Source organism: Megalobrama amblycephala, linkage group LG11 (assembly GCF_018812025.1).
Source record: "Megalobrama amblycephala isolate DHTTF-2021 linkage group LG11, ASM1881202v1, whole genome shotgun sequence".
Classification (NCBI taxonomy): Eukaryota; Metazoa; Chordata; class Actinopteri; order Cypriniformes; family Xenocyprididae; genus Megalobrama; species Megalobrama amblycephala.
In genome coordinates, this window is record NC_063054.1 from 20,555,819 (window position 1) to 20,568,717 (window position 12,899).

At 39.9% G+C, this 12,899-nt stretch overlaps 1 protein-coding gene across 5 annotated transcripts in view; it reads left to right on the top strand.

Moving 5' to 3' along the window:
- Positions 1 to 12,899, top strand: part of esr2a (estrogen receptor 2a) — a 121,592-nt gene that overhangs the window by 70,953 nt on the left and 37,740 nt on the right. Inside the window, exon 1 of one of the 5 annotated variants that reach the window (XM_048206655.1) lies at positions 1,897 to 2,137. The exons of 3 other annotated variants lie outside the window; for them this stretch is intronic. In XM_048206655.1, coding sequence (XP_048062612.1) covers positions 1,975 to 2,137 — 163 coding nt within the window. In that variant the 5' untranslated portion in view covers positions 1,897 to 1,974. Of the gene's footprint in view, positions 1 to 1,896; positions 2,138 to 12,899 lie in introns of those variants that run through there. One more of the 5 variants, XM_048206647.1, reaches the window with a different exon arrangement.

The following is a 12,899-nucleotide window of genomic DNA, read 5'->3' on the forward strand; positions in this document are numbered from 1 at the left end:
CCATACATATGCGCGTTTGAGGTTACTCACGGACATAGATCAAAGATTTTATCAAAAGTGGGTGTCAATTATATTTTTAAGCTTACAGTAATTAACTTTATTTTGTCTGCACTACATCAGTGGTTCATCTCGCAAATTTAAAGGTCTCTGCAGTCATCTCAACCAATACAGCAACAGGCTTTTGTGGTAACATTAGCATAAATAGATAAATAGACTAACTCAGTTTTACAGAACAGTGGCTTTACTTTGATAACAGTCAACTTATATGTAATTGTCTATCTAACGTTACTTTGCTAAGTTTGCAGTTTTACTGCTACCTACAACACTACATGTAGGCTACTGTGTTATCAGTCTAGTATCAGCGAGTCTTCCTTTTAGGCGAATACGCTTAGTACCAGATGCCCAGGCTGTTCGTCCTCTGGGAAAGTGAATATCGATGGTATCGCGGTGTCCTTCGGAATGGTTCTCTTCATTGCAAGGATATTTGGTTCGTAGTCCTCGTGCTTGAAATGGAGACTACATATTCTGCGTTTTTTTAGGTTTTCTATAACGGTGTCATCTCCAAACTTCGGGTGTTTGATGGCCCGCAGCCACTGTTTACATCGCTCCAAATCTTTAACTTAATTGGAAAATGATGGAAACTTACTTGTCCTTTCCTGGTTTTGTGTGTACATCCAGGTACAAAGCAATTTAGCACCATTTCGCTGTAAATGTATGAACTAACTCACGATTTATAGAATTAATATGTAACAAAGCAAGCCTAGTTGTTTGAATTTTCCTGGTAATGCCGCCTGTAACCGATAGGCGTGGTTTGGGCGTGGCCTCGCAAGGGCAGCAAAACAAGTGCATTCTGGGAGTTGTTGTCTTTCATCCACATTAGTCAAAAATACATTTTCTGCCTTTTCTCAGTCCAGAAAGCTCCAAATTAAAAAAAAAAAAAATCACATTTCTACTACATAAATGACCAATTTTAAATACACATTCATCTTTCCAGGGGTGAAGTACCCCTTTAAGAATATCATATTAAATACTGGATGGCTTGTGTTGATAAATGCCATGCAATTAATTTGAAAACGAATATGATGGAGAAAATTCTGTATTACTGTTACTAAAAATAAAGCTGCATCTGATTATGCTATGTTAGCTACTTGACAAAATAGTGTTTTTCTCTGAGGCATGGAAAAGCATGGTATTCACAAAAAATCAAGAAAATTAGATTTGAACAATAAGACTAAATGTGTTGCGCTATATAACAACAATTAATTTTCTGTCTATAAATATATCAAAACAGTTGTTCCCTTGCCTATTAAAACATGTAAATATTAAAGCGTCTTTGGTGTTTCCATGGTTTCTACAAAATAAAACCGGAAACCAAGGCAGACCGAGGGTAACGCGGGTAAGACGCAACTGACAGGCGACTCCTCACACTTCCTGGAGCCTTGGTTAAAATTGCAATTTTCTCACGATTTACAGTTACAAACATTTGACATGTTGTAAGTATTCAAGTGAACAAAATAAATAATACTGGCCTAGTGGTTATTTGATATTTTACTGCAAAATTCTTACATATTGCACCTTAAAGTGAAGCCAAAGCGTCTTGACCGCCCCCAGGTGGCTAGATGCAGTATAGGTCATAACCCCGCCCTCTCAATGTAATGCAATGGACGTGAGACAAACTAAACAGTCAAATTACACGTCAAATATTTTTAATTGCAAAGATGGTTTCTGTGATTTAGGCAGTTTTTATGACGCTGATGATAGTTAAAGTGTTCGTTCTTTAAATAAGTTTGTTTTAAGTTATTTGATGCTATAAAAACGCGGGTTTTGACGTCATGATTAACAGCTGAGATTGCAGCTTCTCTGAGGAAGTCGTCACTGAAGCACCAACGGACTTTTCCCTGGATCTTCGGGGGGAGACTGGAGCTTTAACTTTAATTTGTACATTTCCAGAACTGTTTATTTCACACCGACATAATGTGTTCTCCGATTTTGCGGGAATGTGGGCGGGAACTTGATATCATGGCTCTACTTCGAGCTCAATATTGCGCAGACTCGGGCTCCACGTTCACTATGCGCAGACATCAGCGCCATATTGACACAATGGCGGCTTCAGTTACTACAATGGAAGAGAGTAAAGGTGCGTCATCCATATATATATATATATATATATATATATATATATATATATATATATATATATATATACATTTCTTGCAGTATATATATATATATATATATATATATACAGTCTATTGTTCAAACAATTGATTCATTCACGCTACTAATGTGCGTCACACCTGCGTTCTGTCTTCAGTGTAAATATTGTTTTTGAGACTAGTTTCCCTCGCTGCCAATCATATCGTTTTTGGTAGGCAGGCAAATCGAATACTGAGCTGTTCTCCTTTATTATAGAGCTAATTCCCCTTTTCCCCTCCATTTTCCACCTTGCTTCAGAGTTCATGATCGTAATTATTGAAGTAGTCCTCAAAGATATGTCTCCATCACTGAATGATCATTACCAAGGCATACCCATCTCGATTAGGTACATCACTGTTATTCGAGCCAGCCCTATCTTTTCTTTATTCTTCTATCTCATTTCATCAGCAGGGCCCATTTCTTGCAGTAATAATGAGATCTGAAGAGGAAAGAACAGCGCTCCTGAGGTGCAGGCTCTCTTCCTCCAGATTACTAGAGCACAGTGCGTTGAGGAGGACACAATAGAGCACAAGCTCAGGTGTTGCTAACCTGTGGTTTATCCATGCCTGCATTGCTGTTTAGTGTCCAGCTGTATGTTTTAATAAGCTAAATGTTATGCCTATCATTTTTAACACCACAATCATGTACCGTTTAACCCTCATGCACTGTTCAATTTCTGGCGACTGCCAGTATGGTCCGGGTCAAACTGACCCTAATTGGATTCAATACAATTCCCCAAAAATCACACTATGAAAAAAAATATACAATCAGGTAAAAATAATTAACTTTTAATATCAATACTTTTCACAGATTGCAAAGAATAAATATCTGAATTTATGATTTATAATTTTTTTTTTAAACTATTATTTTTCCCAGACACCCCTGGAACATTTACCATTATACATTTATAACAATAACATCTTAGTCTAAACCTAAAGTAATCTTGACAAACTATCATATATCATTTGAAAGCTTTCAGACTCTAGTTTTCATATTTGGTGACTGATTTTCAAAAGAAATGATAGATCAATACATTAATAGCAATAGATTCTTCAACTATAACACACGCTCTGATTCTTTCCGTATGTTTTTATATGTGTTTTAGAGATTGAATTTAAGTCAAATATTAACATTACTGCCCAAACTACTTCTAAATAGAACTAGTTAAGTTCATAAATATTTTGAAAAGTATGGAAATATATGGTTCAGATCACTCAAACCAAATATAGAAATCAAGGAGTTCTTATATGGTCACCGGTGGAGTCTGAATGTCATTGAGTGGAAAAGTTTGGTACTGTGCACAAAAAAATCTGACTGAAAGTTCTTTTTTTGAGATATCAATCTAAAATTTGGCACAGAACTTGTTCAGATATTTAGCTTTGATTTTTTTGAGGTTTTAGAGTGAACATTGTTGTGTTCTCTTTCCTTTGCATAGTTTGCATTGCTATATTATTAATGTCCACTAGGCACTGTGGTGTTTTACATGTTCCGATGTAAGAAGGAGATAAGAAGAAGAACTATATAGTAAAGCTCGTATTCTGCCTGCTGATTATTATGACTCCTCCAACATAACAAGTGGCGACGAGGATGTTAAGATGGCACTGCTCTCTTTGCAACAATGTAGCAGATGCTAAAGTCATTGCTGAAGGGGAATCAAAACAAGTAGCAGCGATTCAGAAGCAAGAAAAGATGCGAATGCACAAAATTAAAACGAGGATTAAGTCGAAGGATGACAAGCGTGTGAGGGGACAGCAGCAGTGTTACCGCTGTGGTTCTGCTAACCACCTTGCAAATGATAAATCCTGCCCTGCTAAAGACTGCAAATGTAGAACATGTGGAAAAATCAGACATTTCTCGAAGGTGTGCAAGACAGCATCAAAGTCAGTTAATGAAGTATGCTTACCTGAAGTGACAGTACTCTGTGTGAATGACTGCCATATAGATGATGGAGCTCCAATGGGTACTTTTACCATAGCTACGCCCACATCTCCTACACAGACCTGTACCGCAACACATCTTCAAAGAACACTTCAGTTCATGCGTCCTGTCACCACCGAAAATGCAGCTTACTAACCTAGCAGCTAAACTACTCAAAGCAGCTAACCTACTCAAAGGAGAACATACCAGTGTGTGGTTACCTGAGACTGAATGTGACATACTATGGAAAAACGGTTGCTGGTGAGTTTAACATAGTCAAATTAGGAACTCCTCTCATTGGACGTGACTTATGTAGAGCACTGGACATTGAGATTAAGGGTGGTTGCTTGATTGAACCTGCTACTAACTGTGCAATGCTTCAACCATCCAGCACTTCACTTGCTTCTACTGATAGTCCTGTTCCCATACCAACTGTTGCTGGATTTGGATGCGCTAAAAATTTCATACACAAAGTGAAGACCCACCCTGGAGTTAAGCCTGTACAACAAAAACTCTGTCACTTACCTCTATCAGTGCGTGCAGCAGTGTCAGATGAATTCAAGCTAGAGGAGAATGGCATAATTGAGAAGATTGATTCATCTGAGTGGGTTTCTCCTAGCGTAGTCACAAAACGGAAGAACAACACAATTCGTATGTGTGTCGACTTAAGGGAACCTAACAAGGCTGTGGTACAAGATAGTCATCCTCTACCACTGATCGAAGACATACTGTCTGAGTTGCATGGATCAGAGATGTTTTCTTCTCTTGACCTTAAAAATGCATACTACCAAGTACAATTACATGAGGAGAGCAGAGGGCTTACTGCTTTCATTACCCATGAAGGCCTATATCAGTTCTGTAGAGTACCCTATGGACTGTGTTCAGCGCCATCTGCTTTTCAACAGATGATGACCATGATATTAAAAGACCTTGATGGTGTACAGTGTTACTTGGATGATGTGATCATCCATGGTGCATCCAAAGCCATTCACAATGCAAACCTCAAAGCTGTTCTGCACAGGATTAGTGAAGCTGGTCTGAAACTGAATGCAGACAAGTGTAAGTTTAACTTGACGACACTTAGCTTCCTCGGATACAGACTCACAGCTGATGGCTTGCACCCGGATGATGCTCATACTACTGCTACAAATGCACACACTCCTACTGATGCAGCTACACTACGGTCATTTCTGGGTCTTAGTGCCTGGTACAGTAAGTTCTTGCCTGCCTATGCTACTCTGGTTGAGCCAATGAGAGCCTTACTTCGTAAAGACTGAATTCCACTGGACTACTGAAGCACAAGAAAGTTTTGATCGAGTCAAACAGGCAATAGTGGATAGTCCTGCTCTTTCATTATTCAACCCCAACCACAGCACAATACTCTCTTGTGACGCCTCAGACTATGGTGTTGGCGCTGTCTTGACTCAGCTGGACGACGCAGGAACAGAAAGAACCATTGCTTTTGCTTCACGCTCCTTGTCTGATGCTGAACGAAAATACTCCATTGTCGAGAAGGAAGCACTGTCATGTGTCTGGGCTGCAGAGAAGTTGCGTACGTGGCTGTGCGGAAGAAAATTCCTACTATGACCTGACCATCAAGCTCTTACTACTCTTCTCACAAGTAAAGGAAATAGTCGAGCTGGTTTACGTGTTGCCAGATGGTCTGCACGCTTAATGGAGTTTGACTACGATGTTCAATACAGACCCGGTTCATTGAACAGTGTTGCTGATTGCCTATCAATACTGCCTCTTGCTAACACTGAACATGATTTTGCAGAAACCATTGAGTCTGTTGCTATGATTTCATTTGCTTCCAGTGCAATCTCCAAGGAAGATTTCCAGTCTGTGTGCAACAGCTGCCCGGTGTTTGCAAAACTGCGTACATAACAGACACGTTGGCCGAAACACAAAAAGGATGTTGATGTGGATTTACAGGGATACTTTCCTGTCCGACATGAGCTTGCTGTCGTGGATGGATGTATTGTCAGGGGAACATACTGTCTCTTGGTACCAGAATCATTACAGAGGAAACTCATAGAACTGGCACATGAATCGCATCAAGGTATAGTCCGTACAAAGCAAATACTTAGACAATTTTACTGGTGGCCTAAGATGGACAGTCAGACTGAAATTCTGATACGCAACTGTCATACGTGCAAACAAAATGACAAGTCTGCAGTTACACATGATGCTCCTCTCAACCCTGTTGAATTACCTTCTGCTGCATGGGAAAAGGTCTGCATTGATATTGTTGGACCATTTGAAACGGCACCATCAGACTGCAGATACGCAATAACGCTTGTGGATTACTTCAGCAAATGGCCGGAAGTCGCTTTCGTGTCCAGGGTTGACACATGTACTGTTAAACAGTTCTTGACTACTGTTTTTGCTCAGGAAGGAAATCCAAAAGAGTTGGTCTCAGACAATGGACCTCAGTTTATCTCTTCTGAGTTTTCTGAGTTTCTGAGAGAGAGAGACATCCGTCATTTCAGATCTGCTGTCTATTACCCACGTGCGAATGGAGAAGTTGAGAGGTTCAACAGAGTCCTCAAAGACTGTCTACAAACTGCTTCAATTGAAGGAGAGCCTTGGAAGACTTTCACTCAAACATTCTTGATGGACTATCGAAGTACTCCTCATGCTACCACAGGTGTTACACCATCTGAGTTACTCCATGGTCGACGTATGAGAACCAAGTTACAAGTCATGGACTTTCCTGTTAAAGAAACTGACAGAAACATGATACGAGAGCAGGTGAAAAGGAAACAAGACAAAGTTAAACACTACACGGATTCCAGAAGAAATGCAAAGCCTTCAAGATTTCAACCTGGTGATCTAGTTCGAGTTAAGAAACCTTGGATGGTAAAGAAAGGTGATCGGAAGTTCACCCAACCAAAAGCTGTTGTACAGAAGAAAGGTGAAGATTCCTACCTGTTTGATGATGGTAAGGTATGGAATGCCTCACGTCTTGCTGAACCAGGGACGGATTATGGGTTGTGTGGGCCCCTGGGCAAAACGTTTCACGAGAAGTGCGCACATCTGCGCATGCGATCGGCTGGTGATCTGGTGATCAAAATAAAAGCTCAAGGATTTATCTTTTAAAAAGAAATCGTACAAAAGTATTGTAAAAAAGATGTTTGAACCCTTTTTAATGTCCAGGTACAAGTCAATGCTGTTTCTTTGTTCAATTTGCACACTGTACATGGGTTGAAGCTCTTAATTTTGAGTTTCCAGAGAGCACCAGATTGATGCATTTAACCTTAAAATTTTCAAAATTTTCTTCCGGGGGGAATGCCCCCGGACCCCCCTAGAGCTGGTACATCCAACAAAGTTTTACAAATTACAGTGTCAAATAATGTACATTTTCTGAACAAGAATACGTCAACAAAAGCTCCTTTCATGTCAGTAAAGCTGTTAATAGAAAATTAAATTGTCTTTGGACAAATATAGATTTGGTCTAAGCCCCGAATGTTTACAATGTCTGGCTCCGCCCCTGATCATCCCATTTCTATTCAGCAGCCTGGTTATTACCATAGGAAAAGATAGGTCTCTCCCCATGATTTACGCATTGCAAGGAGTCCAATGTGAAAAAAACTGTTATTAACACCAACTTTCTCAAATTAATTCAAATATTTATTATTTGTAGTGTCATTATTGATGTCACGTACATTCACATCAGAAGAGACCAGAGCGACAAAAGTCATTATTTCTCGGCGAATTGGCCGAACAAAGCAAATTCACTGGCAGCGAAGCGAATTGGGCGGGCCAGAGCGAAAAAGAGAAGTTAAAAGTCAGTTAACCTTATGTAATGAGTTATGACGCGGTTCGGTGAAAACCAATTCTAATATATAGATTTACCAACGCCCCACGGTAACAGGCTAAATCAAACATTCCAATGAGCGAACAAAGTGAATAAAGCAAATTCAACAACGAAGCTTCTTCAACGACCTTGGCGACGTGTTCGCTTTGGTCTCTCCTGGTGTGAACGTACAGTGAGAGCCATGTTGGGGCACGGTTAGTGATCACACTACATGTGTACCGTGTCCAGCTGAACCATGCCAGAATCCACCTGTGTACCATATCCCCGTACAGAACGGAGTGATCAGGGGTGTAGTGGTAAAATAAGAATTCTGTGATCACATTTTGTGCATAAACTATACTATGATGTGCATTTAGATCAATTGAGAAGTGGGTAAACTCTAATTCTGAAATTTCAGAGGTGGGTAAACCGTGTTTACTTGCGTTTAGCCTCCACTACAGCCCTGGGAGTGATTACACTGGTCAAACTCTTACACTGCTACACTGGTCTGGGGGCCACTCAGTGGGCAGGTTAGCCGCCTCCATCCCACCATGCTACCGCTCCCTAGTCAGAGGGCCTTCTGTAAGGCTGTTAACACGCCCCCCTCCCCTCCCCCAGAAGCCAGGGGCCCCATGGTAGGGGCCCTTGTAATCAGATGGCCCTCTAAAGGTACACTACACCCTCCTCCCTAGCCTAGGGCCTCCTAGTAGGGCCCTCATAATCAGAGGCCCTCTAAAAGCCCCAAAGCCCCCATCCTCCCTATGTCCCCCTGGTAGCCAGAAGCCAGGACCATAATAGGAGGGCCTAAGAGGGCCTTCTAAAAGTAGGCTCCCATGCACCCATTTCCCTATAGCAGGGCCGGGGGCCCCCTGAAAGCACCGACCTCCCCCACCACCACCAGCACCACCACCACAACCACCACAATTCAAGGGCCCTTGGCAGCCAAACGCCCTCCTATAGGGCAGGGGCCCTTGTAGGCAGAGGATCAAAGAATGTAGGCCCTCTAAAATAGACAAACGAAAATACATTGTTGATAAGCGTTGCAAATTGTTTTGGGCTAGGGGCCCCACGGGCCCCCTGCACCCCTAGGGCCCCTGGGCAGCGGCCCCGCTGGCCCGGTTCGTAATCCGTCCCTGTGCTGAACTGCCAGAATCGAGTGGAAATGTTACTCCTGCTGAGGTACAACATGGAAAGACAAGTCCAGTGAATAGGTCTGTTAGAGTTAGACAAAAACCTGTCTAGACCAAGGACTATGTTTTACATATGTAGGGATATGGAGAACTTGAGATAGCTGTGTGAATATTTGACTGAATAACACACACAAAGTGTAACCATTTTTATTTAGTTGTTTCAATAATACTTGTTTATTCTTGACTTGTTTATTTATGTTGTGATATACAAACAGTTGTTTTCTTTCTGAAAAGGGGAAGATGTTGTGTTCTCTTTCCTTTGCATAGTTTGCATTGCTATATTATTAATGTCCACTAGGTGGCACTGTGGTGTTTTACATGTTCCGATGTAAGAAGGAGATAAGAAGAACTATATAGTAAAGAAATGCTAAGCTATTGCTCATGTTCTGCCTGGTGATTATTTTGACTCCTCCAACATAACAAACATGTTTTGTAAAATATATATTTTAAATAAAATATAATATATTTATAATTATAACTTTTTTAAAACTTTACTTTTACAACTTTCCTTACTTCTACAATAATCTGTGTAGTACTCCCTTTAAAAAGATACCACACTTAAGTCTGTACTTAAGTCTGTAATTTTTAACAAAGAAGTGTTTTGTAAGTGTTTTGTCTATATGGGTCATTGATTTTTCATTGAGAGCATATGTCGTAGTTTAGATATATTTTTAAGATGGAAGAATGCGGTTTTGCAGATGCTAGTAACATGGCCTTTAAATGAAAGCTTGGTATCAAAGAGCACACCCAGATTTCTAACTGACGACGAAGACTTAACAGAGCAGCCATCAAGTGTTAGACAGAATTCTAGGTTACTGCGTGAAGTAGTTTTTGGTCCAAAAATTTGAATCTCTGTTTTTTCTGAATTTAGTTGTAGGAAATTACTGGTCATCCAGTTTTTTATATCAGCTATACATTCTGTTAATTTAGCGAATTGGTAAGTTTCGTCAGGGCATGAAGAAATATAGAGCTGAGTATCATCAGCGTAACAATGAAAACTAACGCCATGCTTCCTAATGATATCTCCCAAGGGTAGCATGTACAGAGTGAAAAGCAACGGTCCTAGTACTGAGCCTTGCGGTACTCCATATTTAACTTGTGATTGATATGACATCTCATCGTTTACTACTACAAACTGATAACGGTCAGATAAGTATGATTTGAACCATGCCAATGCAATTCCACTAATGCCAACATAGTTTTCGAGTCTATTTAGAAGAATATTGTGATCAATAGTGTCAAATGCAGCACTAAGATCCAGTAACACTAATAGAGAGATACAACCACGATCTGATGATAAGAGCAAATCATTAGTAACTCTAATGAGAGCAGTCTCAGTACTATGGTACGGTCTAAATCCTGACTGGAAATCCTCACAGATACTATTTCTTTCTAAAAAGGAACATAGTTGTGATGAAACTGCCTTTTCTAGTATTTTTGATAGAAAAAGAGAGATTTGAAATCGGCCTGTAATTGACTAATTCTCTAGGATCAAGTTGTGGTTTTTTAATAAGAGGTTTAATAACAGCCAGCTTAAAAGTTTTTGGTACGTATCCTAGTGATAAAGATGAATTAACAATATTAAGAAGCGGATCTATGACCTCCGGAAGCATCTCTTTCAATAGCTTAGTCGGTATAGGGTCTAACATACATGTTGTTGATTTTGATGATTTAACAAGTTTAGACAATTCTTCCTCTCCTAAAGCAGAAAATGAATTGAATTTTTCTTCAGGGACACTACAATGCACTGTCTGACACAATAATGTAGTAGACTGGTTGCATGGTTATAATTTTCTCTCTAATATTATCAATCTTGCAAGTAAAGAAGTTCATAAAGTCTGTTACTCCCCTCGAGTTGAAGCAAAGGCTCAGGTCGTTCTTGATTTTTAACAGACATTTATTCGGACACGAGTCTTCAACATGTCTTGTACATTTGAGCCTTTTATGTCCCAACAATGCCGTCAGAACTATGAAAGGAAATACGTAAAACTTAAATTAACCCTCTAAAAGTGGTGTTTTACACATAATAATAAACGAAAAATACACACAAAACGAATAAATAAAATGCACATTCAACACGTAAGAAAATACACTTAATTGACTAATTATACATTAACACACGGTCACATAACACACGTTCACATACGGCAAAGCAATTAACACGATAAAATACATACCTCATTGGCCTCTCTAACTCAAGAGGAATAAACTTGGAGGGTTACAGTTTCTTCTTCTTTAAACAAAAAGACAATATAACTTCTTAGCACTTCTTATAGGCATAACTTTTGCAGACATGTCACGCGTGCAGCACCTCGTGTGGCTCTTCTACATGTAGTGCACCGGAAAAAAATATCCTGATAGCAGCAATTAAATAATTCCCTAGCGGAACAAAAGGAAATAGGTTCCTCCTTTTTCTATGGTTTTAGCTGAATAATATGAAATGAATTGACATGTATTAACAAAAATTATATTGCTTATTTATTCTAACGATTATTTTGAAGATTTTAACTATTTATTAACCTTTTAACTATAAAGTGCATATTATGAACTAAAATATATAAGAGTTGCCACTGACGGCAGCTACAAAGTCATTACTGCTATGCTCTTTGGAAACATCAGAAGTTGAAGCTTTATTTCTTGTTAATTTAGCCACTGTATCAAATAAATACCTAGGGTTGTGTTTATTTTCTTCTAAAAGTTTTGAAAAATAGGCAGATCTAGCAGTTTTTAAGGCCTTTCTGTACTCAGTAATTTTCTCTCTCCACGAAATGCGGAATACTTCTAGTTTTGTTTTCTTCCAGCTGCGCTCCATTTTTCTAGTGTAGTTCAACAATTAAAATAAAATGTATCCAAGAAATGTTGTTATTTTTGGTTTGTACAGTTGCCTTTGAACATTAAAATATGCGGGTCAAACTAACCCGCGCACATCACAAACGTAATAGTAATATAGTGTGTATATGTCAAAACAGCGTCAGCGTGTTGAAAATTTGCATGCATGTTCATGAACCTAAATGAGAAAGTCACACAATTTCAAGAAAAAAAACTTATTTATTATCTGTTATTTCCGACAACTCAAAAATCAAAGCGAGTCAAATTGACCCGCAACAGGACAAAAAATATATTTTTTGAATTCCCCAAGAGCAAAAGAAATAGCATTTCTATGACATTCCAAAAGAGGAAAAAATATAAAGCGATTGATTACACTGGTCAGTAGAGAGAAAGATGTCAAATTTTCACACCATCACTAGAAACAAGTGTTGGACTAACGCGTTATGTATGAAACAAAGTCAAATTTTGTCTTTTTTTTTTTAAAGAAATTCAATCAATAAATACCATTTTTGGCTCTTTAATGTGTCGTGAAAGATCGCTGTAGCGCCTCAAGCACATGTTAACCGATAATCTCCTCTTAGCTATTGTATTCGGTGACACAGTCGAGAGCTTCGCCCAGCAGTTCTCGGCCGCACAGAAGCAGACGGAGGCTATAAAGCACATCCTGCCCTGGTGGTCCGCTGCTGCCACTACTCCACCGCCGGCTGCAGTCACTCCACCTGCTCGTTGCCAAGGGTGCCCGCTTGCGTCGTTCTCCGCCCCTGCGAAGTCTGCAAAGCAGCAGCCTCCACCTGGCAGACAGCAGGGAGCCGGTCGCAGATGAGGCGCCCAGCCTGCTGAGCCCGCTCAACCCACAGCCAAGCCAGGTGGCAAGAGATCTTGGAAGTGGTCCTGAGACAGACGACCTGGAGGAGAGGAAGACGGCTCTTTCGGGAGACGATGTCCACATCGCTCCCTCCCCCGGAGGA